The 25,193-nt window shown below is 37.3% G+C and overlaps 5 protein-coding genes across 9 annotated transcripts; 2 read left to right on the forward strand and 3 right to left on the reverse strand.

Annotated features, from left to right (window-relative positions):
- Positions 1 to 4,856: 4,856 nt before the first annotated feature.
- Positions 4,857 to 8,659, forward strand: LOC124416459 (40S ribosomal protein S11). Of its 3 annotated transcripts, XM_046897572.1 has the most exons (7): positions 4,935 to 4,961; positions 5,836 to 5,961; positions 6,021 to 6,137; positions 7,532 to 7,737; positions 7,975 to 8,124; positions 8,347 to 8,381; positions 8,560 to 8,659. In XM_046897572.1, the coding sequence occupies exons 1-5, from the start codon at positions 4,950 to 4,952 to the stop codon at positions 8,096 to 8,098; spliced, it is 585 nt and encodes a 194-aa protein (XP_046753528.1). In that variant the 5' UTR covers positions 4,935 to 4,949; the 3' UTR covers positions 8,099 to 8,124; positions 8,347 to 8,381; positions 8,560 to 8,659. The 3 variants fall into 3 exon arrangements, with proteins under 3 accessions (XP_046753527.1, XP_046753528.1, XP_046753526.1); XM_046897571.1 differs by lacking the exon at positions 5,836 to 5,961 and having other exon boundaries at positions 4,857 to 4,961; XM_046897570.1 differs by lacking the exon at positions 6,021 to 6,137.
- Positions 8,660 to 9,470: 811 nt separating this feature from the next.
- Positions 9,471 to 11,073, reverse strand: LOC124416453 (lysM and putative peptidoglycan-binding domain-containing protein 3). Of its 2 annotated transcripts, none has more exons than XM_046897559.1 (3): positions 10,840 to 11,073; positions 10,333 to 10,478; positions 9,471 to 10,256 (listed from the first exon to the last, which is right to left on the reverse strand). In XM_046897559.1, exons 1-3 carry the CDS (start codon positions 10,859 to 10,861, stop codon positions 9,699 to 9,701), a joined length of 726 nt encoding a protein of 241 aa, XP_046753515.1. In that variant the 5' UTR covers positions 10,862 to 11,073; the 3' UTR covers positions 9,471 to 9,698. The 2 variants fall into 2 exon arrangements, with proteins under 2 accessions (XP_046753515.1, XP_046753514.1); XM_046897558.1 differs by having other exon boundaries at positions 10,333 to 10,543; positions 10,840 to 11,072.
- A 980-nt stretch (positions 11,074 to 12,053) lies between these two features.
- Positions 12,054 to 13,933, reverse strand: LOC124416446 (protein arginine N-methyltransferase 6). The gene is made up of 4 exons (XM_046897543.1): positions 13,880 to 13,933; positions 13,594 to 13,708; positions 13,089 to 13,455; positions 12,054 to 12,779 (listed from the first exon to the last, which is right to left on the reverse strand). The coding sequence occupies exons 1-4, from the start codon at positions 13,931 to 13,933 to the stop codon at positions 12,266 to 12,268; spliced, it is 1,050 nt and encodes a 349-aa protein (XP_046753499.1). The 3' UTR covers positions 12,054 to 12,265.
- Positions 13,934 to 20,998: 7,065 nt separating this feature from the next.
- Positions 20,999 to 23,119, forward strand: LOC124416437 (centromere protein C-like). 2 transcript variants are annotated; one of them, XM_046897531.1, is made up of 4 exons: positions 20,999 to 21,139; positions 21,428 to 22,598; positions 22,663 to 22,835; positions 22,946 to 23,119. In XM_046897531.1, exons 2-4 carry the CDS (start codon positions 21,431 to 21,433, stop codon positions 23,117 to 23,119), a joined length of 1,515 nt encoding a protein of 504 aa, XP_046753487.1. In that variant the 5' UTR covers positions 20,999 to 21,139; positions 21,428 to 21,430. The 2 variants fall into 2 exon arrangements, with proteins under 2 accessions (XP_046753487.1, XP_046753486.1); XM_046897530.1 differs by lacking the exon at positions 20,999 to 21,139 and having other exon boundaries at positions 21,328 to 22,598.
- Positions 23,120 to 23,391: 272 nt separating this feature from the next.
- Positions 23,392 to 25,144, reverse strand: LOC124416454 (DNA repair protein RAD52 homolog). Its single transcript, XM_046897560.1, has 6 exons — positions 25,051 to 25,144; positions 24,462 to 24,615; positions 24,237 to 24,385; positions 23,910 to 24,153; positions 23,697 to 23,789; positions 23,392 to 23,599 (listed from the first exon to the last, which is right to left on the reverse strand). The coding sequence occupies exons 1-6, from the start codon at positions 25,075 to 25,077 to the stop codon at positions 23,481 to 23,483; spliced, it is 786 nt and encodes a 261-aa protein (XP_046753516.1). The 5' UTR covers positions 25,078 to 25,144; the 3' UTR covers positions 23,392 to 23,480.
- Between the last annotated feature and the right edge of the window lie 49 nt (positions 25,145 to 25,193).

Genomic DNA, 25,193 nt, shown 5'->3' on the forward strand with positions numbered 1-25,193 from the left:
CGTCCACGCAGCTGTTGGATGTTGGATCCAAATATTTCTTTACGACGAGGATCGAATTATGTAATAGAGTGGAAAAATTCAGACAGCATACAAGAGCGAAGGAAGAGAGCCGCATGCAAACGAGTGATAATAATGGGGTAATTGTAGGGTTCCGAGTTTTTCAAAGCCCATATATACATACGTCGCACGTATGGTGTACGAGTATAAGTGACGACTCGACTTCTAAACGTATCTCACCGTAATTGCACCCCTCAAGTATTACCATTCCCTCGCCCACACACATAACGCCTAATGATTACTCATCAAGCCCGTGTATACCTCCTCAGAGGTTTCGTCGTTCATGCCGGCATGAGTTGGTCCGAAAATTCACGTTCATCTGTGATAATGGGTCCGATATTTACAGCCGTGCACGGCGAGGAAGAAAGAGAGACAAACGTAGTTCGAGCATTAGTCGCGTTTTAGAATCACGGAAAAGGGAACGAAGGGAACCGCGGCGTAAACGCACCCTTATCTCGCCACATATAGTATATACTCTCCATAACCCTCGTCCGTCGCGGCGTTTCAGACGCCCGAAGAGTCTCATGATCGGTAATGTGTTTGCAGTGGGAGTCGCGTTTACCGTTAAGACTTAAGAGGTTCAAGTAAGTGCCAGCGCAAAGGGCTTCGGGACATGCAGGTATCCCCGTAGGTATACCGGGACCGGGACTGGGACCGGGGGGTCGAGAGGCGAACAGCCCGCGCATGTCAAGTCGTCATTAATCAGCCTTGGATTTCAGCTGTTCCCATAGGCGACGTACTCACCATACCCCCGACATCCAGGTCGTTGTTCCAACTCCGAGACTCGATTAAGCTATATGTATATTGCATTCGCGTTATCTGACTCGCGGGCCCGACTGACTCGTGCACTCCTGCAGTCCTGCAGCCCGATACCCATATAAGCGCAAATAAAAGTCGACGCGGAGCTTAGGTGCTCGGGTACAATGCTCAGACGTTCTCCGTTTAATTTATTGTACACACCGCGGCGAGCTGAGAGCTTTTCCACAGTACAGGCCTTCTTATTTTTACAAAAGCGTATTAATTCGCGTACCTGGGTACTTGACTTATTGTCAGCGTTTCAACAGCTGGAAAGGATATCGTTTGCAGTACCGTACGGCAGACAATGTATGCTGCAGCCTGCGGGGTTCATGGATTTTTACGATGATGCAATGATTATGTCTTCAAATCTATACTCGCTGCGTGTACGGAGTGATTCTTAATTAATGCGCACCAAGGAAATGGAGTTTTAAAATCAGATTTACATACCGACACCTCGGACGGAGTCTGGGTATGAAATGAACGTGACCCTACGGACTGTGCGGGTTAATTCGCGTAAAATAACCGCACGAGTGTTAAGCCTTGGAATAAGGCGCTCCCGTACAAGAACAGCATTTACCGTAATGTGTGTATACGTGTGTACCCACATAATGCCCTGCGTGCAACAAAACGTATTAGAGTATTTGCCATTTTATATTGCTATATAAGCATTCTTTCCAGTCAATAAATACCCCGATTTCCAACAATTACACGTTCAACCTGACGTGAGAACGTCTTCGATGCAAGGATTCCAAGAAACACGCGAACCAATCGCAAGGTTTTTTTTTTCTTTTTTTTATCTTCTTCCGTTTCGTTTCTTCAAACAACTCTCATCTCGGTACTTTGACCTCACTTTATACATTATATATCTCTCTCTATGAATATATATATATATATATATATATACACACCTTTCTACAGTTCCGATGAAAATTTTGCAGACACGCATGATTCAGAAGGTTGACGCAACGATTGCTTAGTTTTCATGATGATGAAGTTAGTAACGTTACTATAATGATACACGTTCAGAAAAAATCGTTAATTCGAACCTTTGAGAGTGTCTGAAATTTGGTAAGCCATGATAAAGAAAACATACTCTTGTTTCAAAATACCCACTTGTTCAAAATCATTTATTAATAAAATTGCGCAATACTAATTTTGTCCCCGACTAGTTTTCACGCTTCTGTGTAAATCGTACCAAGGTTTTTAAAATTTGTGATTACAGTTGAACAGCAAACTTCTACTTCCTAACACAGATGTATATGTATATTTATGAATTGCAGAATAATAATTACACTAAGAAACATACGACAATCTTTTGAGAAATTTCAACCATTTCTGGAACGATATATTCAGCTTCCACTTTCCGTTCGGAGAATATTTGTACATGCGGTGAAAGAAATAGAAGAAAACAAATAAAAACTACGCGATGATCGTAACGACGTGTAAATTGTCACGGAAAGAATTTTGAACCGACGCTGGAAAATAACGGCACACGATATACCTGCTGAGTGTGTGATACGTAGCAGCTACACGTGATAGACAAGCGTACGTAGAAAATAAAAGTGATCGAATGTGTGGTACAAAGCGAGAATTGAAGCCCACCTTCGACGAGTAAAAGTTAATTAGGGGAAGAGAGATTCTACCTTCTTGTAGTTATGATATCTATCTCGGTACTGAGTTAGAGAGCCGTTTGAACGGCGGAAGACATTAAGGAGTGAGCAGTAAATGTTACAGAAAATAATTTTCTAGCTGACGATAAGCACGAGACGCCGCGTTTACTCTGCAATACAGCTTGTAGGCAGCACTTAAAGGTACTACAAGGTGCACGGATACGGGAATTTTGTTGAGAAGAAATCCAGCCTGAAACGATCGCTTCTATCCGATTTCTCGGCGCTCCGTGAATCGACAACTCTGTACCCATCTTCGAGTAAAACCGACATACATTTCGAATGAAAAAAAAACCACAGTATAAACAATACTTTCAAGCGTTTCCATAAGAGAGTTTAACGGTTTTTGTTTTCACGTAGGTATTCAGGAAATCGTTCAAAACATTCCTCCTATACATTTCATCCATAATTTAACTGCAGATCAGCCGAGATTGATTAGCTAATAATTGCCAACCCGATATTGTTGAGCTGTCTCCAAGAATTTTTCAATATCTACGTGCGAAATGCTTGTCAAACATATTTTATGCGTATGATATGATGCGAGCAATTTTTTTCCTAAATCGAAATTTTCACTTTCCGGGCATATATAATATTTGCACTCTTGCTGTGAAAAGTATTCGACATAGTTGGCACACGACATCGCAGAACTACCGTAACCTGAATTATAGATGTATCGTGGAATTTTGCATAATTCGACGAATGGCTGTGCGACTCATTCGCGAAACGAGGACTACTCTAAAGAACTGTTAAGCGGTCATTCCGGAGAAATCAGTCATGAGATTCCCGCAAGGATGAATTTGTTTTTAAAGCCATCGTGATTTCGCAACGCAAAGATATTTAAAAAGATTCACTGATTAATTCAAGTCATAAATTCAAAACGAATATCGAAAAGCAAAAATATTATAGCATAAGACACCGTTCGTAAGAAGTTATTCGAGATTCCCCTCGGTTTGCTTTTCCAGTTTTTCATTCAGTTTTTTGCAAACAAGTTGAGCCTATACGACATAGATGTCATATTTAAACGTAGGTATAACGTAAATCTTGAAACCCCGACATGATAATTTCACACCTGTCGCATTGAGTCTTCATAAGGATGACCATTGTCTGCGGCTCGTCTAGACTCCATAGACGACCACAAGAAGTAAACGAATGGTCTCTAAAGTAAACCGCAACTATCTAACCAACCGCTTTGCGTTATGGCTTTGTAAATTGTGCGGACTCTTCGCGGACTTGACTCTTTGAATTTATTTCCTGCGTTTTTTAAAGGTATATTTCCGTGAATACACCACGACGCAAAATTTACGTCCGGTGCTAAAGGTTTTCTTTAAAAAAAAAATCCTCGTGGCTAGATGATTTCCGTTCGAAGTTTTATACTTTTTTAAACATTTCATTTACAGCTGCACTTTGTATCTATTTGAAATGACTCTATACATAATGTTCCCCATATTTTGTCATACAACGAATAAATAACCATCCATTTACCCCAAAAAATGCAGAAATTCTGTCCATATAAATTTCAAGTGAACTAGAGTCTAATAAGTAAATGAATTTGGATAAAGTGCGAATTTTAATAAATTAACTGCGACGATTTCCTTAGCATCGATATCCGATGTCTTACTAGAGGTGAATTAAGAAATATGTATATTTATGGCAAACCGAAAGAACTATTGGAAATTGAGTCTTAAGTCGAACACTCATTTATTCTATCTAAGTAAACCAATTCGATTATCTACTATGAATTATAACACTGACTTGATTCGTTAATTCATGAGTTTCGCTATTTCTGTTTTACTCCACTTAAAAATTTTTAATGTTTCTTCAGAATTGAAGTGAAATTTATAAGCAAAATAATAATCATTTAATAATTGGAAATATGTCACTGCATAGAATGACTCCAGATCTTCGAAATCGATCTATTTCATTTTTTTTCTACGACCAATGGACTCGAAGATACAGCAGTTCGAATTTTCGCATGCACAACGTTATTTGTAATTTCCTACAATATTCAACCATGCCTACCTTGTTCAAGAAAAATCGCAAATTTTCTTCGCGAAACAAGTGTTTCATTATTTCATTAGTAGAATACGTCTGTAAAATTTTAAAAAAAATCACAATCCTAGATTCAAATTTTGACCGAAAATCGTTCAGTTTGACATGGAACGAGTGGAATAAGCTAAATAGTCACAACCGCAGGTATAAATTTAAACATTGAATATTTTTCCGTTTACCTATGATTTATTATAAAAAAAATTTTAGACGTTCTCGCATCCGATTTTTTCTCTACCTAGTCCGTGGCTTTTCAAGCATTTTTAAATTCAAATAATGGCGCCACGAGAAGGCCGGAAAACAACTAGAGCCACGAATGGCGGATTGAGACATCTGAATTCTAGAGCTTCCGTTTCTGGTTCTCTCTTTCACCAGTTCAAAATGGCGGATCAGGTAAGCCTCCCGTAATTATTCCAACTGAGAATCGTAACTTCCACGCGATATCTGCGCTGTTTTCAAAAGTTTTAACCGTTCGTAGGTTTTCTACAACCCCGGAATTTATCCTAATCCAAAATTACGCTGCACGCGAACAACAAACCAAGTCAAAATGCGATAACGTTATGCCACCGACACGTGGGCCGCGTCGTCTCTTCACTTTGTATTTTCGCATCTCGATATATTTCACGCCCGATTCTACGTCAGGTTTTCAATTCAAGGCGTTCTTACCCCAAGATTGAATAAATGGAACTCAAAGTTCGACGTGAGATTTTTTTGATGTACGAATAATCAATTACTCGACTCTTTGACGCTGCGTTTGTCGCTTTATCAAGATGTTTTTACAGCGTATAATTTGGCCGCAATCCCCGCGTTTATATTTACGGTTAAATTTGAAACGGTTACAAAATGACATTCTGACAGAGGTTTTAGGATGTAGATAAAATTTGCTAAAAGTTCCGAGAGGTGTAACATATATACTTAACCTCACAACGGCACCGTGTCAACTCCATATTTCGACAGATTTAAACTACGAGACACGCGAAGTTGTCTGACAGATTCAAACTGAGTACCGATGATTGTTTGAGATAGAAAAAAAAATCGAATAATTGCAGTATGATGATACTTGACGACGGTCTTCTGAATACCACTTGGTGACACATCGTCTACTGACATGCAATATAATTTGATTGAATTTCTAGCACAATTCAAAACTATTGTCTAATTAATTTTTACAATCGTGCCCCTATCGAAAGTCAGCGAATATTCAACTACTGAATGACAAAAGTGAATCGCTTGTACACGCGTGTTGATATGGATTGAATGTTTGCAGAACGAGCGTTCTTTCCAGCGACAACCGACGATCTTTCTTAATCGAAAGAAAGGTCTCGGGCAGAAGCGTAGGAAGTCTATGAGGTATAGCCGTAGCGTCGGTCTTGGCTTTAAGACTCCTCGCGAGGTGAGCATTGCATCGAAGAAGTAAACTAATGTGTTTCTTTGTTTCTTTTTTTCGGAAAGACGGAAAAGGCTTTTCAGAAACAACCCACGGTCAACCTCAACAGGAAGGCTAATCTGAAGAAGAAGCCACTCAGGTTGAGTCGTAGTGTCGGCCTTGGTTTTAAAACTCCCCGTGAGGTTTGTTACAGATTTTCAGAAAACTATAACGTCTATGGGGTCAACGTTCTAATTCATGTTCTTTCCTGGTGCTCGCTCTATTGGTCGTCGATCGGTGGTGGCTTGTTGGTGTTGGAGTGTGCCGATTGCCAGTGCTTTTATTAATTACATGTTTGCTGCGCTAGTGCATTGATAATGCAAAGTTACCAGCTGGTCCCAAATATTTTCTAACAAACCTGATTCCCATGTTTCTCATTTATTATTTACTTGATAATCTTTTCTGTATTCAGGTTAAACAAATGTTTGGCTAAAGCGGCACTTTACATTCTCAATGTATCAATACTCTAAAACTGCTATGTAAATATTTTCAGGGACAATTTTTGGAATTCTATCATAATTCAAAGGAGAACGACGATTAAAATCTATGATTCTTATCAATTACATGATTCTAGTCAAAGTACTGTTTCAACCTAAGACAATTTTTCCATTATACAGATATAATTATTCTGACTGATCATTAATCGAACTTCATTTGGGACGGATTCTTGAAACTTTCTAACTTGAAATAGTATTTGGAAACATTTTACATTAAATTAATTCTTAAATTAACATGAGGATTTTTAATTCCATCTGAAATGTCATAACGACCTGTCACAGTTTTCAAAGTTGCAAATTGGAACATTTTCCATGTGATTATTCCCTCCTATGTTTACGATCAATTGGTTAGTCCTCCTTTGAAAACTTTCAAATTAAAACTCAAATGGCAATACCAGGTTCTATTGGAACAGCAAAGTGCTCCGTATAATAAAATGTTTTTAATATTTTTAAGATTTGTGATAAACGCATGTGATTTAGACACATATACAAAGCCATTTGATTTTTAATTATTGTAATTACAATCTCTGTTCTATTCTCAATATAAATACTAACTGAAATGATCGACTGCTGGGATTTAGCTGCTTGTGAACACTGATGAATAAATGCGCGAATAATGTGTGTAAAACGATATACCAATCATCTCTCAAAGGCTTTGAAATTTAGCTTGTATCTAAAACTTCATTAACACTTTATCTGCAATCGCAGCTTTTTTCTCTTGCAATAATTGTTGCTTCATAATGAGAGTTTTTTCTCTTTTTCTTCATCCGAGCAAGTTTTACTAACCTGAATCATGCGCGTTTGCGGCTAGTTTTCCAAAAGTCCAGAATAGTACGAATGTATTCATTTTACTTTCAATAGAAAATATATCTATACTGTTATTGCTGGCATTCTATCATACGCATATTTTTCTCTCAACTCATAGCTAAAAATAAATCGATTATTTTTATGGTGGTGGAAACTTTCTTCTGATACTAATAAAATCGAACACAAATGAGTACCGAGTAACGTATTAATTTTTCATTTTCCTTCCTGTGCAGGCTATCGAAGGTACCTACATCGACAAAAAGTGCCCATTTACCGGCAATGTTTCCATTAGAGGACGCATTTTGACCGGAGTAGTACAGAAGATGAAGATGCAACGCACGATTGTTATTCGCAGGGATTATCTTCACTATATCCGGAAATATAATCGATTTGAAAAACGTCACCGGAATATGAGTGTCCACTTGAGCCCTTGCTTCAGGTAATTACTTAAATTATGTTATACTGATATGTATAGCATTACAAAATTATCTCACGCCCTTTTCTGGCTCAGTTTGATTTTAACCTTTACTCAATGATGATATTGACGACGGTCTTCTGAATACAAATTGAAGTTTATTTCATCGTCTACTGATGTAGTGGAAATTAATTGAAAACTTCGGTATTAAAATGTTCGTTTTGGTCTGAATCCGTAATGTAACAATGGTTTCATTTTCAGAGACGTGGAAATAGGTGATGTTGTAACCATTGGCGAATGTCGGCCACTGAGCAAAACTGTTAGATTCAACGTTCTCAAGGTCTCGAAGGGAACCGGGTCTAAGAAGAGTTTCAAAAAGTACTAAATTCTGGATAATCCTTGAAATATCCGGTATGTACAAATATTTAAATTATTCTTTTTTTATGAAGCTCAATTAATGCTCAAATGCAATTCTTTCATCTTCATGTTATCACTTTTATGATGAGTTTGACGACGGTCTTCTGAATACAAATTGAACGACATCATATCGTCTACTGATTTGCAAATTACTTGAACAATATGTAAACCGTTTTTGTCGAAAGGGATGAAGTATAATTGTTTATTTGTTTACAGGATCCTGGCAGTCAGCGATGAATTTCCTTTACGAGGTACAAACTCTTTTGTAATGCGTACTAATGCCGAAAAGATTTTTGGTAAATCATTAATAGATTTATCGTCGTTATAAGCTTTCCCATCAGTTGAAATAGTGCTTAGAAAACTCTATGAAACCGATATACTTGATTCTGTACTTCCATTGTAAATTCCAATATTATACGTTTGTTTCAGATTGAAAATACACACTAACTGCTCGCATCCTGATGTATCAACATAAAAATTTTAACCCTGTAAACCGATGAAATAAACTGGTCATATTTTACAGGAAAAATTGCAATGTCTACGTTGATTTGATTACCACTAACTCCTGATAGATCAAAGTATTTCCAAATAAATAGCTGACCCGGTGGGTGAGATTATCGATTATCGGATCATTAGATGAAATGTTGCAGTAAAAGAAAGAACATAAAAGTTTTAATTGAGTGACGGTCCTTTCAATAATTTAACTAATTGTAAAATACTTGAAGAAAGAAACAATGTTTTGGATTTTAGAAATATATTTTGTCGTATTTCATCACTAGCTAATAACAAAAGTAAAATAATAACTAAAAATTCGGTCATCTTATAAATAACTCAGCGGTAGTAAATCAATCAACTAGAGTATTGCTTATCAACATATCACAATCACACTATCCTTTCTATCTGATACACAACAAGCCATTCAAATTTCCTCGTTCCACGGTTTAATGGTATATACATAATACTTTGAAGGATTTACAAATAACAAAAATAGATCTTCGTGACAAAGTACCTACATATTGCTCCCAGATTAAGGTTGGCTTAGGCGTATACACATGACAGCCAGAGATAGTACCAATTATTTGCAATTCTAACTAAGAGGAATTCAAATTGTGACCGAAAGAACACTATTTCTTAAACTATACAACCACTGATAATAATTACACTATACAAACAAAAGTGTATGTGTTATAAATTTTCTATTAGAAGTATTAGTTTGGGAACTTGAAAAAAACTGGAAGCAGTCACAGATTTAAAAAAAATACATGCAAATAGTGTATAACCGTTTGTCAAGTAAAATACTAGACTGAGGATTTTAGACGCTGTCATTTTCTTTCCGGATTCATTAAAGAAACGTGTGTTAGTATTCAAGAAGAAACTAAACAAGTTGTGCAATCAACATGTTACAGTCTGTACGTATTACGGAACCACTTTAGGTCAAAAAGATATGTTGCTCCAAAATTCGTATGCGTCTATGAGTGATGTACTACGTATATAATAATATACAGTTATATTTGTCAGCAAACACATAATCCAACTTTGGTGAGAAAAAAATTGATCCTTTTATATTTTCATGAGAAGAAATGCTTATAGTATCCCGCGCTCGAATGATGCTTCGATGTAGTTTCGGCAAGAAATAAAAAATAAATAATAAGAGGTCCTGCAAGTCCCAGGAGTAGCGAACAACCAACGAGCTGAGGCCACGACAGACCCCAATCAGCCCCAGAACACGATAACGCGTATACACTATCTCGCTCTGGTCTGCTTCCTTCGGAAGCAAGTAACTGATCGTTTTCTCCATCCTCTAAGTCATCTAGTGTATTTCCAGATTGATTTGCGGAAGTTTCGCATAGTGAATCTAATACGTTATAATCAAAATTCGATTTTAGCGGAGGTACAGGAGTTGGAAGGGCTATCAGATTGATAATTTGTTCCTCTCTAGAGCTATTAGCCGGTGAGTCCTCGATAGTAATAAGATTGCCAATTTCGCCTTCGTTATTGTCTGTATTTTCATTTTGATTTAAGGATTCTGTTAAGAGAGAGAACGCAACAACAGGAACCTTAATTGTTCGATGTGCAAATATTTCGTTTTCTTTATGTATTTTATTGATCCTCTTCAATTCAGATATCTGTGAGAATAAATAAAATTCGATAAAACTATCATAGTTCTGTCTGTTTCCTCCCTAATGAGTGACATTTACTCACGGTGCATCCGTATCTGAGCGAGAGTGCCTGCAAAGTATCCTCAGGCTGTAACTGAACTTTCATCACCTCCACTTTTCGGGGAGGTGATTTTTGTTTCGATACCGTACGAAGAGCAATTGTCTCTTCGTCTCCACTATTTTCTCCATCTGAATACAAGAGCACATAATTTGGGGATCCTTCTCTTTGACCGCTACGCTGATAAACCTTTTGCCTAAAAGAATTATTCGTACACATTTAAGATGAAAAATACCCCGCAACAAACTAACTTCTAATGTCGAATGACTGTTGTGTAACAAAGTGTAAATGCGAATGGCAAGCAGTTAGATTTCAGGGATTGGTGGAAAAAAATTCCCAAGAAAACAGCATGGACAAGTTGACATGTTAAAATTGCAAAAAAGTTATGTTGTGATATTAACGTGGTATTATATCCATTGAATAATTAGAAATCAACGAAATATTGGATAAATTATCTTGGGACAAACATAACCTTGACAAGACGTCAGTTACCTTCCAGTTCTTTGCCCATCATTTCCGTTACTGAGTGATATTTTTCGCATCTTTGTTACTTTCACGGACACATTTCACTGTGCTCACTTGATTACAACTCGTTGTTGGCGGTATTAAAATAACTGACAACATTCCATAACCTTTCAGGAAAAAATTATAATTGTCAGCTGTTTTACTTTTCTTTTCTTGTGCAATGTCATTCATGTCCAGTCGCTTCTTTCAATTCGAATAAAACAAGCGTACCGTTATAAACGCGGAAATAGGCGTTACGCCTGACGGCAGTCAACCAAACACACGCGTGTGAAGTGCCACAACATTTTTTCAGGAGTAATTGTAAAAAATATTCGCGTCATATTTTGACTAAAAGTACTTTTTGAGACAAAAGGTGTCAAATGGATACACAAGTTTCAAGATATGGGCGTGTTTGTCACTTGAATTTGTGTTTTACTGTTCAAATTTGTAACGCATTCGATCTCTTTCAGCGTTAGACACGCACGGACTAATACGAACTACGGTCGAAGTGGAAGGGTCAATTTAAGTGTTACATAATTTTTTCCGAGTACCCTTACCCCAACGGGCACGGTTTATTTTCAAATTATTTAAAAAAATAGATGGAAGTAAAATCCCATTTACAAATAGTTGTCTTTACATCCGCCTCTGTACCCCATAACAACAAATACGCCAGAATTATTTAAATTGAAATATTTCTTTCTTAAAATTGCAGACATATTTTATAAAAGTTGCATAAAATGTATCTGAAATATTTAAAGAAATATTACAATTGTTTTCGACACGAAACGGGACGGGCTTCGGCCGATGTTCAGCGAATTTGACATCCTGCTAGAGTCTCATTCCTTCCTACCTTGGGAAGAGTCTCCCATAGTTTTGGGTCGCAAATAATAATTGATTCCCCACAAACCGCGATTGAAGGAATTTTCCCTGAAGTCTACTTGATTCACTTGAGAATTTTACTGTTCAAGTTGTGATAAAAATTGTGGTATAATTTTCAGCGAGACATTACTTTTTTGTTCGTCAGCAATAATTACTGAAAAAGAAAACTTTTTCAGTTTTCAAAATAATTTATTGCTAGCGAACAAAAAGGACCGTTCAATCAAAATTATACCACACTTTTTTCACAACATGAACAGTAAAATTTTCAAATGAATTGAGTAGACCGAGGGAAATTCGTGCAATCTCGATTTGCGGGGAATGAAGAATTATTTGGAACCAAAACTATGGAAGAGTTTTCACAAGGTAGTTAAGAATGAGATTCTGGCCACACGTCAAAATCGCTAACCAACGGTCGAAACCCTTTCCCTTTTCACGTAGATTACCCCATACATTTAGTCGCAAGGAAACCTGCGTACGCAAGAATAGATGCAGTATCGTACTTGAAATGACAAGACATGTGACGTCGTAGTAAAAATTAAGTTTCACTAGCCTCGATATTTTCACCTGGATGTTCAGAGAGATAGGCTTTTATCACTAAACACTTGGTCATATAACAATCGCAGGGTATATCGTGTTCGATATTTTCTGGGTCTAACTGAGTGTATTCCACATTATAAATTCTTGGTTTCAGAGAATCCTTAAGGAGTTCGAGCTTGAACGCTACTGGTTCATCTTTCTTTACTGGAATATCGTGTGGGAGTACTACAATACTTTGTTTCCAATGAGTCGATTCGTACTCTGGACTAGTCGATAATTCCGAACCATCCGGAAATGTAACAGAAAACCATACGCAAAGACCCTGATATATTCCATCTCGATTACACGGTACGACCGTAGCTTCACCACCGAGACTCACTAATTCTGGCATAGTTACTGAATTCAGATCCAGCCAAATGAGCAGCTTTCCATCTGTCAGTAAGTTATTTGCGTCTAAAGTCGAAATATCTGGTTTTTTGGACTTCAAACGTCTCTCTTCCCGGCTGACAAATCTAATCAGAAAAATGTAAGAGAATCTTAAAAGGAAAGTAAGGCTTGAACGTGCTATAATCAGAATGCTCATAGCTTGTTCTAACCGTAGACTGCCGGGATTTCAAGAGCTTTATCGCCCTTAAGAGAGTCTCAAAATATTGTATCTGTACCTTGTACATAACATATGTAAAGTGCCGATCACAGACAGAGACTATATTTAAACATTCCGGCAATCTAAAAGTTAGACTCATAATGGCATCTATAGAACCAACGAGAAACTAAATACTATTGTCGATAGCCGACCATGCTAACAAAATGTATTTCCTCACTCCATACTGACTCCGTATACGTCGTTCCAGAAATCATACACAGTGGATAATTGACAAGGAGATGCATAAAGTTTGGCCTCGTTAGGGAACATGAGTCCATTTTCTTTCAAGAATTGATCTCTGGCCACAATTACCGAATCCAGCATTCCCTCGTGCATCAAATGAAATCCCATCCATTCAGAAACTATGATATCAACTTTACCGATATCATCACTTTTTAAATCTTCTACTCTACTGTGAATCACTTCAACAATATTTTCAAAACCATTCTCGCGAACTACTTCTTTTGCTACTTGTGCCATGTTGCTTGCTTCTATAGCATAAATTTTTGCAGCACCCGCTTTGGCACAGAACACCGACAGTATACCTGTTGAGAATCATAAATCAATGCAGATATTACCGGTAAAACTTTACTTGTCTCTAAATTTTGAATGCTAAAGTTCATTTCCATAATTAAGAAATCGATTTGATTAATTGTTATGTGATGAAACTGATAACTTCATACCCGTCCCAGCCCCAACATCCATAACAATTTTGTTGTGAAATTTCTCGCTACAAGCAAATATTGCACGTTTATAGGCAAGGGTACGTGGTTTATCCTCTAGCATCAATCGATGAACCTACGGAAACAAGCGCAATGAGAGAAAACTGCCATCGCCAGTGAAAAGTCAATACTAAATGGTCAACAGGAGGATAGAAATATTGATTCCAACAATCAATCATTTCTTTTCAAATTGTTTTTGGTACCATCAACATTTGTAAAGATCAATAGTGACATAATGAACGTTTACTTCCAAATCCTCGTAGCTTTTGAAATATTCATCTGTTGAATCGCCGGTATCCATTGTCGAATTAAGTTATTTGTCAATCGTCCTAAGAGCTAAAATTAAGACCATGTAGGCTAGACTATCTTCCGCACGCGACACTCATAACCTTCAATTCCCGGGATGTCTTCAAGAGACACGTTTCTGTGAGCCACGGTGTATACAAGATTTGAAGAGCGCGTGCGTTACAGGATTTTCGTAGTTATCGGCCTGGCCAATATGGGCGTTGTGATCTAGGCGTAGTTTTTTCACGCTTCGTTTCCTCATATAACTAAACACACATACATACACAGAAAATAAAGTAGTCGAACATAACTTTTGTTACCTACATCGAAATCAATTTCTACTAAAATCCTCATATTTGAAAACACACTCTTGACAAGTCATGCAAAAATCGAATTAAGATGTACTGTGAAAAATTGCTGATCGGGAAAATATTTCACCTCAAAAAAGATACTTTGCCAAAGCGCCTGAGGTGAGATATTTCTCCGATCAGCAATTTAACAGATCTTAATTCGATTTTAGCAGGACTTATCAAGGCGTTATTGACGATTCCGGAAATTGTACCAGTAATCCCTTCAGATGTTGGTATAAAAGTTTTATAGGAAAGACAAAAGATTGGATAAGCAAAAAGTTTATTTAGCTTAAACAGACAACAGATGAATCAACCAAACAGTCCCAAGATTTAATTAGCTGGAATGGACAAAAGGCCTGAAACAGTCAATAAGTTTGATTACCTGAAATTTTGGCTCCCTGAAACGGTCGAATTCCGGGTTTTGCAGAAGAATTATGGAACGTGGCTCGCAGGATGAACAAGGCCTATTACACCATTCATCGGATTTGGAGCACCGTATTTCCAGTCGTGACTGTTTATCATCCGGATGACGTGGAGGTAAAAAAAAAAATACACATCAGTCGCACTCATTCATATGAATAGAGATATGATATCACGTAAGATACTACGAAGTTTAATTACCTGAAACAGACAAAACAATTAGTTACCTGAAACAAACAAAAGGTCTGGTTAGGTGAAACAGACAAAAGTTCTGGTTAAATGAAACAGTTATGAAGTTTCATCAGCTGAAACAGACAAAAGGTTTGGTTAGCTAAAACAAACGAAAGTACGATTAGCACAATGACAAAAGTGCGTGCACCAACAAAAACAATGTCGTTCGAGTGAACACTAAACATTTCTCGGTATACTTGACAAAAAAATTAGTTCGTTGCCCTGAAACAAACAAAAAAATACAATTACTAAAAAAATAATTTCATTCCCCTCAGATATGTTCTATAAATACTTACGACAAGATTCTTCATCATCACTGTACACTCTGCGATCAAATACTGCACTTTCTCTCAGAACCAAAAGGTATCAAATCATCGCGCAAAAGGCACGGTCAATTTGAACTTGAAAACTCAGTTGTTCCGCATGACAAGATTGATTTAAAAGCTGAAGGCTTAACACATCGAGCGTGATTTTCTTTTACATATACCGTTTACGAAATCGTCAAGCAAAAGGGGCGATCGATTGATTCGCATTATCAAGGTGGCGACAATTTCGCTAAAGTACAATTCCTTGTCTTTTCTCCGACTTTTCCCGTCAAAACATTCAGAATTCACTGACATTTTCCCACGAAACTTGGGTAATGATGGGCAGTGTTTACGACTAAAGGGGCCAGAAGTTGTGCACCTTGAATATATAAATTTGGATATAAAAAACACATAGTATTGCTTCACACAAATAATTAGAAATCGAACGATACCATTTCCGAAAGTTAGCCTGACTGAATTTACGAAGCATAGCTGAAGAGTGACAAAGATTATAAAAAAAAAAACAAATTCCCAAACTTTTCCCGGTTTTTCCGGTCTATCGCCACCCTGATTATCAATCGTCGCGCAAACGACGCGTCCGATTCCCGTGATTAATCTACGCGCAAAAAGGCGCGGCGGATTAATCCGTCAAGAAATCTTAAATGTCTAGGACTTGTCGCAAAATTCTCTAGAAAACCAATTCGCATCTGCGTCTTTTTGAATCCGACACATCGCGATGCGAATTGTTGTTCCAAGATGCGAGTCAAGTCCGGGAGGGAGGTTGGAGGGCATGCATTATTGTGTGGCGTGACGGTCGGCGGTCCTCTTCGACGCGAAGTCTTCGAGCTCAGCATCTCTCCCCATCCAGCGTACCACGGAACGCGATGGATGGTCCAGAGATGCGTTTTGCCCAGTCAGATAATCACAGAGATCAATTGAATGAAATAATGATAGACGATGATTAAACAATTGAATTCAATAACGACTGAAAAATGATAGCAAAGTGACAAGAAATGGGAAATTGAACCTCGTCAAAATTTGAAAGTTTACTAATAAATAATGCGGAGACTCTTATTTCAGTCTTGCACGTTTCTTGATGAAAATCACTGTGATCATTTGACGCTGTGGATTACAAAAATTAACAACATCGCGGTGCGTCGCGACCTTCCTACCCTCGCCTGATTCCCAACGGAACCACCCAACGGAAATAGCGAAAAGAGATTCACACGCACATCTGCATCAAACCCCGCGACGGATCCCACAACGGCCACCTACCTACCCGATTACCTATATTCGCTCTAAACGATTTTCCATTCTTTCCAATACACATCATTCTTCCTCATTTGCGCCGTGGTCACTGTGACTTACTTTTTCATTATTACCTGTGGGAGCAAAACGTTTTTGTACCATAGTCAGCTAAATTATTGTTTTACTGATTGCTGGCGGACTATCGGTACATCAACCTTTTGTAAGATGGATTAGAAACATCCTGTATGCTTATAAGCATTTCTCTAAGCGAGCTAAGCCTTCACTTGTTCTATAGTTGCTGGACATTATAAAATTCAAAATGACTCAAGATATATCAAGCAAGTTGATTACGTAACATTTTGCCAGACTTTGAAACTTTATGAAATAAACAATTGTTGGAATAAATTCAAACCTCAGGTTTATCCGCCACTTAAACAACATCATTTTAATAATATAATCTGTAGCTAAACACACTTTGTTTTCGCGAAAGTCGATTAAGTGACGGTAACCTGTCGCGATGCTCATTCCACTTTCAGCAACGTGCAAAGTTTCTAACATTAAGTGACCATGGTAAAATAGGTCAACTGCAATAAAAAAAAATGATCCAACTTAAAAGTCAAGCACCGTTGCGATCGCGAATGAGCCTACCCATGCAGCTAAGAAATCGAAGATTTGTGTAACAATTGTTACCGCCACGCCACGTGACAAGGGAGTCCCAGGAAAATACCCGTAACCTAAGACATGCAAACTCACCAACGTTGCTGAGTAATGGAGAAGTTACTCGGATGTCTCTGCTTAACTCTGAAAAAACGAAAAAAGGAGCTCGAATTAATTTAACAGACTTGATTTTCAGTTCTTAGATAAATTACTACTGTTGCCCACTTCCATATTTATTTGCCGCTTGTTACGCAATGACGAGAATTAGGTTTCAAATGTACCAAAGTGAATCATTAAACAATAATTAAAATAAGTTTCCTTACCTCCTCCGGGTTGCTCCACGGTTTATGCTCCATGATGTAGACGTAGTAGTTCTCGTAGCATCTCAGGATGTACGGCGGTGACACACTTTTCACTCTACAATAAGAATATATTAAAATATTACTCGCACAATGCACCTGGATCAGATTTTATGTCACTACAGACTGTCTGTATCATAATAACTTATTTTCATAATATTTAGATGGTTTCTGATTTATCTATAAGTGAACTGCAGAAATTAATCCTAGAGTGAGCAGCTAAAATCACATGCGATCAAAAGGAACTTCTAATTAAAAATAATACCAAATATGTACCTTTCACTTTGATTCACTGCATAGCGGGTGGTTTAATCTTGAGTTTATTTTCAGGGTTCGTTTGTCTGGGTTACATCATTCGGATCATCGCTAAAGTTTGTTGATGGTGCTGTAGTAGTATGCCCCTGTTAAAATGTCAGAAACAACAACATTTTATTAGTAGTTATTTTCCACAATTAATATATAAAACGTTGGAAAATTACCATAATTTTTGTCAATATAATGAGACTGAATACTAATCAATTTCGACTAAATGACAAATTTCTCAGATTGAAAGTAGCCCAAAGGTATAATCAAGAAAGGTTTCAAACGTTTACCTGTTTTTTTTGTCTTCCACAAAATTGCGACCTGTTCAGCTTCTGCATTTTGTTTTTCCACATATATTACCGGGGCCACTCAATGCAGATACTCGCTATAACCTCTTTCATTCTTTCAGTAGTTCAATTCTGTAATCAGGTGAAGAACAAAACCATAAAATTTTCTCAACCTTTCATCTAATTCAAGGTTTCATGTTTTGGAAAACCTTAGTGATTACATAAATCAGTGAGTGAAAAATGATTAAGATTGTTTTATACCTGTTGTTTATCTGCAATAAATTCAGCAGTTCTGCTACTGATTGATGTCTTCCAAAATTTCTTGACAAGGCCTTTCAATCTAGTCAATCACTAATGCCAATCAACGTCGTTCCAGTTTCTTTCTGCAATCAGGTAAGAAAACACAATATTTTGTTAGTACTTCATGTATTTTTATGCACGATTTGAATAGCATTCAAAATTCACAAATTTCATCCAAAACGTAGTAGGTATGTATCAGGAATCGACAACAATTGACGATTTAGATTCATTCCAAGTTTCGAAACAATTATCAATGCTGTGATGCGTTAACTTTTGTTGATCGGCAATGAAGAATTCAGAAATAGAGGATCCCTCTACCGATCGATCCACAGGAAAAAATTCGGAAAGAGATGGAATCGCTAACGATTTTTTTACATAAGAAACAACGCCAAAATCAACTACGCAATAACATTTTCATTTTATAAACATGTATCCACGCGAAAGACGCAACTCACGAGCCGAAATCCGAGTCACAACTCACACAAAGGTCACCTTCTGCAAGGTCCGTTTTCTCAGAATGATAGAAAAAAAATAACACAACGGAAGATTATCAGGGCATTTTCTTATCACAAAACGCTCGTGACTATACAGCGTAATAATTACACTTGATTCCAAGCCCGTTCGCACATTTTATATTGTATCTACCTTGCTGCCCAAACAAACTGAGTTGAACTTGCGAACAATGCAACTGCGCATTTACCGAAGATTAGCCGCACAAACAATAACAAACGACACCCGACGCAGAGAGTCGAGAATCGAGATCGCTTAGAGCTGAAGTTGCACCAAAGAATGAAAATTTGACAAACGAAACTCACCTTCGATGTCCCCTGCTGTTTTTATTTCAATAACTCGGTTCTTTTAACATGCTCGTGACTATGCAGCGTAATAGTTACACTCGATTCCGAGATCATTCGCACTTTTTATATTCTAGCTGGCTGTCTAAACTGACAATGAGTTAAACTTGCGAACAATGCAACTGCGCACTTACCGAAAATCAGCCGCACAAACAATAACAAACGACGCTCGGAGAATCGAGAATCGAAATTGCTTAGAGCCGAAGTTGCACCAAAGAGTGAAAATTTGAAACACAAAACTCACCTTCGATGTCCCCTGCTGTTTTTATTACAGTAACTCGGTTCTTTCAATATGGGTCATACGCTGCGGTTCGTATATCATTCACAGTGAGTTTCGTGGAAATACACTGATCGAATAAGGTTACACAGCCGTTTTTTAACCGTAAGACATCGGTGCTTGACCATTTCCCGGATAGTCAATTGCCTGTACATGGCGATCTGAATTCTCGACTTACGAGTTGCGTAGCCCCACTGCTCGGAAGCGACTGAAGCCGCGCTGCGTTCGGAAGCAATTCTCGACCAGTCGGAAACGCCATACGGACTGCGCACAACGCGGTCATATGTTCAAAAAATTGCCATTGGACGCGGCGTCAGGCGTCAAATGAAATTTTCTAGCGATATCCAACCGAACAAAATACGTTGACCAAAGAGATATTCAGTCATTGCTGAGGGCCCTATAAGTGGATAAAAAGTTCTGCAAAACAATTCTAAAACGAAAAGTTTCCGATCTCTCAAAATCGCAAACGTTTTTACATTTTTCGAATAAAAATGTAAGTGAGATCTACTGACCTAACCACGTGGGTTTCGAAAACAGCTCGACGCAAAAAAGCATCCGAAACAAGGCAAAATTTTATTATTTTTTCTCGGAGGCTGATTTTAATACAGCTCTGCTAATATTATGCACGTTGGAAAGTACGCAATAAAAACATACACTTTCGAATATAGACGTGCAGCCATAAATTGTGTATTAGAATTTATTCTGATGTGATATCATGACAACATATCGACATCGACTTAGTATATATTCGTTCGAGGAAATTCTATTCTTACCCAGAAATAAATAACAAGGATGTATCTAATTTTCGCCATTTGAGTTCAGCACCAGCAGGATGTCACCCTTGATCACTTTGTAGCAGTCGCAGCTTCTCAATGCCTCCCCCTGGATTCAATCTATACACCGAATACTCACATTCACTTTATAAAATAATATTCACATTCACTTTGACATGATAATGTCCGTTTAAACATGTGGAGAAGCTAGTTTTAAGTTCGACACTTGAAGGAAGCTGCAAACGCTGCGATGAAGTTAAACAAGTCTGTATTTCTGAGAATCCAAATTGGAAAAAACAACCGTTTGACCGTCGAAACAAATGCGTAAATAAACAATTGACATACTCAAGGCGGCGGCAGTCACTTGTTCAAGAAAGTTGAAGCGCGACACACAACGTAAAAATATTTGTAGCATAATTGTATCTACTCACGGCTGTTAATGGAGTCTGAACAGAAGTAAAAAATTACACCTAATCACAACACCGTGTTAAACACGCGCGGTTAAACGTACCGGCAAGCGGGACAAGCACATCGTTCGCCACGTGCGACCAGTTTCACTTCCACGATCAACTATCACTGGTAAGTCCGTGATCACTGGCCAGGCGCGTCGCGTAATGGCGGCGGGCCTCTCCAGCGCCGCTTGCATGACGACGGTGACGCTCAGAACTAAATTCGATGTTGTTTTTTTTCAGTTGATGCGTTAAAAATGTTAAGCATTTGAAATTGATTCAAGAGACTGCGCTGTATTTTCTTGTCAGAATGCCATCCTTTGAGTTCTAAAACCAGTTAATGACACAATTGATTGACACGTATTCGTTGGTGAATTGTTAATAACTCTGGCAAAGAGAATGAGCTATTGTATGTATTAATTAAGTTATTTAAAAAATAATTGTAACTTATTCCTCATATGAGGTTAATTTCTTTCTTCAGTATTTTCTGCATTGTCGTTCCCATTTTTGTATTTTTTTTTCTCCAAAATGCAAGAAAAATAATGAAATTAAAAACTGTTAATGTTAAAGAAAAATACAAGCTTGTATTCTCTACAACTAAGTTATTGAAGTATGATTTAAAAGAAACAACCCTGCTCTAATTATATTTTCATCAACTGAGAGTTTACTTTTCTATCATTCTGTTATTTTCATGCAGAAAATGGGACCTGTCAAAGAAACTTCAGGAAAGTATCGTCACTCATCTTTGCATCTTAGTCAACTTATTCGGAGAAATAAAGCTGTCTGCATGGTAACATCTACGCCTGTGAAATTAAACAGAGAACAGCATTCGAAGCTTGAATGGCCTTTCTCGGTAGAAGAAAGTCCGAATCTCTCTCTTGACCGTCGTTCCCTGATAAAATGTGTTGCAAACAGTGCTCTGCAATGTAAAAACACCAAGGAGGGTAACAATTTAGACACACTTCCTGCTGCACCAACTGGATCGACTGATAAAACTTGCTTTGTAAATCGAACTACAGAAGGAAACAGTGATAAAAAGAATTCAGCACCTAGCAAGGTTGATTTTGATCCCAGAAATGAGGTTGGAAAGTGGAGAATAATGAATTCAGACGAAGAGAATGAGTATCAGAGCAATATAAAAAATTCTGTGACAAATAGTAAATACATTAAAAATAGGATTACTGCATCATCAACTGACGTACAATGTTCGACACGGAAGGAGAAACCTCAGAAAGTAAATTACAGCATCAATAGCAGGGAATCTTTACCAATTTATGAAGCAAGAGTAGACGATGAATTGGATGCGACAAGTGAAATATTTCCAACATCTATTAGTAAGCCTAGTAACAATGTTCTCTTAATCGAGAAACCACTGGACAATGTAGAGGTTTTACAAACAAAAAGTATTTATCGAAAGATTACACCCTCAAAAGCACTAAAAGACCGGAAGAACACGTCTGACCGAAATAATGATACACCTGCAGCGAGAAGATCAAGCAGAAAAAGGTGTAAACCCTTGGAATATTGGAATGGAGAAAGGTTCAAAACAACAAGAGATGATTCTCCAGAAATTGTGCCTAATGTAGATTACATAAATGCAAAAGGGAAAAAAATGAAGAAGGTACGAGATGCTGAAACAGAGTTAAAAAACGTTCAACAGAGTAATGAGGTTTCGATAAGTATTCCAAGTACAGGAATTTCTCATAAAGCTGAAACAGAAATCGCTAGTGAATCATCGATTGAAGAGAGAAATGAAAACAGAGTGATTTTCAAATCAAAGTCAAGAATCAAGTCCAAGAAAGAAGTTAGATTTTCTGGAACCACAGCTGAAACAGGCAGCCCTGTGCTCAAAGAAAATTCAAAATCAGGTAACAATTATTATGGAAATCTATGCAGAAATAATCCCCAATGTAATCACGAATATAATTTCAGACTGGCATGTAAACTTTCATGGAATAAAACGAATGCCAAAAGTGCTATTAAACTTTGACAATTTTAGTATTTTGCCTGGCTTGAATACAGTTATGGGAATTGTATCAAGTTCTATTATGCAGATGCCCCCAAATGGGATGAATAGGAGTCAAGCACCAGATCACCATCACATGGTAGTTATTAACATTTATATTAAATGACGTAGACCTCAAAGTCATATTCAATTCTAACACGTTTCGTTTGTTCTATACTTTTTTGTTATATTTGACAAAAACTTTTGCAGGTGTTTTGTATCATGGCGGGTAATGTGGTAGTAACAATTCATGAGACGAGCATTAAAATGGACACTTATGGACATTTCACTGTACCATGTGGGATTTCGTACACTCTTGAGAATATTAGCGAGCAACAGGCTATCCTCAGCTGCTTTGAGATTGCCAATGGCAGATATAAGTGAAAATGTGACAATGGAAATAAAATGAATAGTTTCGAAGCTTTGAATAGAACTTGAATGCGACGGATTACTCTTCAGAAGCTTGATTTGAAAATGAATTTCTATTTTATTCACTTACATAATAATAACTCATGTATTATAATGATAGGTAAACCCAAGGTAGTTGATTCTGACCGATTCAAGGTGACCGGTATCGTCTCAATTTAACCTGCGCAGCAGGCCACATGACTGGTCTCGAATCGTGTTTACATATCAACTGGGCTTAAACGAGTAACTTAAGAAAATGTATATTGTATATTTAATGAAAAAAAAATTTTTTTATCACTCAGCTTAGTAAGTTATTACTCCGTAGAAATTTGTCAAATTAAAATCTTGGATTTGGTTTCTCACCAAGTGCCATTTCTTTCAATGACCTTTTATACTCTTCTTGCTTCTGTGCTTGTCGACGTTTTCTCTCCAATCTTCGTTCCTCCTCCGTCATTGCTGCATAGTTAAAAAAAGTGTATAAATAACGCAATTGACATAACTAAGACATGGGATGAATGGTTTCAATTACATAGTAATATTCTCCAATAATTACCAGATTTATCAACCTTAGCGCAGTTTTCCACTGACTTGAGATGTTTTGGTGATTGTATTTTTGGTTCTTCATTATTTGAAACTGATGAAACCCCTGCAAGATAAGTTCTACTAAAAATTTCCATATTTTTCCACAGACTTAAACCGCACAGGATTAAATTTCAGAAAAAATGTATTCCTTTATAAAACTGACTATTATATATAATGTCAATACCTCGATTATCACAATTGAGTGTAATGGTTGGCATGTCGCGCCTCGGTGATGGTGTTTTATGGGGTGTGGATTGAGCATTTGGAGTGTTCCGTACCTTAGGGGGAACAATCTTTTGTGGTTCTCCAATATCAGAAATGGTTGAAATTGAACTCTCGATTTTTGTTTTGATATAATTTCGAATTTTTGAAGTAATATCACCACCAAAGCACAACAGAGTGTTTTTCAATGCATTTGTAATAGAACCCTGCAATTAGAAATACTGCTTTATAGTAATCAACATGAAAAAGAAGGATTCATTGATTGTTCAAGATAATTCCCAAGTCTCACAGTTCTTGCTGAAAATATAACTACGCCTTTGTTAGGTCCCTCCGAGTTACTGTATCCTAAGTCCTCGTGAATCGTTCCGTCACGTAATTGAACTTTAACAAAGGCTGCGCATCCGACATGATATTTATTTGCGGTGTATTCAACAAAATCTGAAAATAGATTACAATTATATACAGGAAATTATGTGCAGATAGTAAAATTACAAAGTAATTTAAAATAACCTGCCTAAAGTTTGATTCGTCACTGTATGATTCCATTCGTTTTCACCAAAGATTTCATTTGCCATTGAAATAAGATCATTTTTAGTGCATAGCTGATCGCGAATATCCACATCTCTTACATTCGAACTTGGACAAATTAAAGTTTCTTTGGAACCAGGCTAAAAAATAAGTTTACGAGGTAAAACTTTACTATCTTTCGACGAATAGCTACTTGAAAGTTTGTTAAAATTATTTCATTCTGCCGCCAATCGCGCTGGCTGACTTTGAGTGAGTACATCGCACCAATCAAAAGATGCACCGTAAAATTGAAAATACGCAAAAACCAATGACGATGCCTTCAGATTATACTCGTCAGCTGAATGATGTGCTACATGAAACACGTCTATAGTCTCTCAAAGGTAAATTCCACACGTGATGAAATATTTTGGACAGCTTTTTAGGTTACGAAGGCCTGCGCGAAACTGGCGGGAAACAATAATTTATGTTTAAACAAATACAGCGTATTACGTAATCGCTTTTTGTGCTAACTCGTAAAATGAACTTAATAAAATTATCAAGTCGACAAAAAACATGCTAATAAATCGATAACTTACGATTTTTATGCACGACGGATGATTCATCGCGACGATGGCAAATTCTCTTATCCTATAACTTGATGTGTACACACGCAGTACACAACTTGTTCGATATGTGTATACTTGATAGTAACGGAAGGTCGTAAGATATTTACTACGCG

Source organism: Diprion similis, chromosome 2 (assembly GCF_021155765.1).
Source record: "Diprion similis isolate iyDipSimi1 chromosome 2, iyDipSimi1.1, whole genome shotgun sequence".
NCBI lineage: Eukaryota > Metazoa > Arthropoda > Insecta > Hymenoptera > Diprionidae > Diprion > Diprion similis.

Coding starts and splice junctions, on each gene's coding strand:
- LOC124416459 (XM_046897572.1), top strand. Junction 5,962..6,020: donor GCTTTAAGACTCCTCGCGAG/GTGAGCATTGCA, acceptor TTTTTCGGAAAG/ACGGAAAAGGCTTTTCAGAA. Junction 6,138..7,531: donor GTTTTAAAACTCCCCGTGAG/GTTTGTTACAGA, acceptor CTTCCTGTGCAG/GCTATCGAAGGTACCTACAT.
- LOC124416453 (XM_046897558.1), bottom strand. CDS start 10,889: ATGCGAAAAATATCACTCAGTAACGGAAATGATGGGCAAAGAACTGGA. Junction 10,544..10,839: donor GATGGGCAAAGAACTGGAAG/GTAACTGACGTC, acceptor TAATTCTTTTAG/GCAAAAGGTTTATCAGCGTA. Junction 10,257..10,332: donor CGCTCAGATACGGATGCACC/GTGAGTAAATGT, acceptor TTATTCTCACAG/ATATCTGAATTGAAGAGGAT.
- LOC124416446 (XM_046897543.1), bottom strand. CDS start 13,933: ATGGATACCGGCGATTCAACAGATGAATATTTCAAAAGCTACGAGGAT. Junction 13,709..13,879: donor AAAGCTACGAGGATTTGGAA/GTAAACGTTCAT, acceptor TTGTTTCCGTAG/GTTCATCGATTGATGCTAGA. Junction 12,780..13,088: donor GTATACGGAGTCAGTATGGA/GTGAGGAAATAC, acceptor TTTTCTGATTAG/ATTTGTCAGCCGGGAAGAGA.
- LOC124416437 (XM_046897530.1), top strand. CDS start 21,422: ATGCAGAAAATGGGACCTGTCAAAGAAACTTCAGGAAAGTATCGTCAC. Junction 22,599..22,662: donor CAAAGAAAATTCAAAATCAG/GTAACAATTATT, acceptor ATATAATTTCAG/ACTGGCATGTAAACTTTCAT. Junction 22,836..22,945: donor CACCAGATCACCATCACATG/GTAGTTATTAAC, acceptor AAACTTTTGCAG/GTGTTTTGTATCATGGCGGG.
- LOC124416454 (XM_046897560.1), bottom strand. CDS start 25,077: ATGAATCATCCGTCGTGCATAAAAATC. Junction 24,386..24,461: donor AGTGACGAATCAAACTTTAG/GCAGGTTATTTT, acceptor ATCTATTTTCAG/ATTTTGTTGAATACACCGCA. Junction 23,600..23,696: donor CGCTAAGGTTGATAAATCTG/GTAATTATTGGA, acceptor TTAACTATGCAG/CAATGACGGAGGAGGAACGA.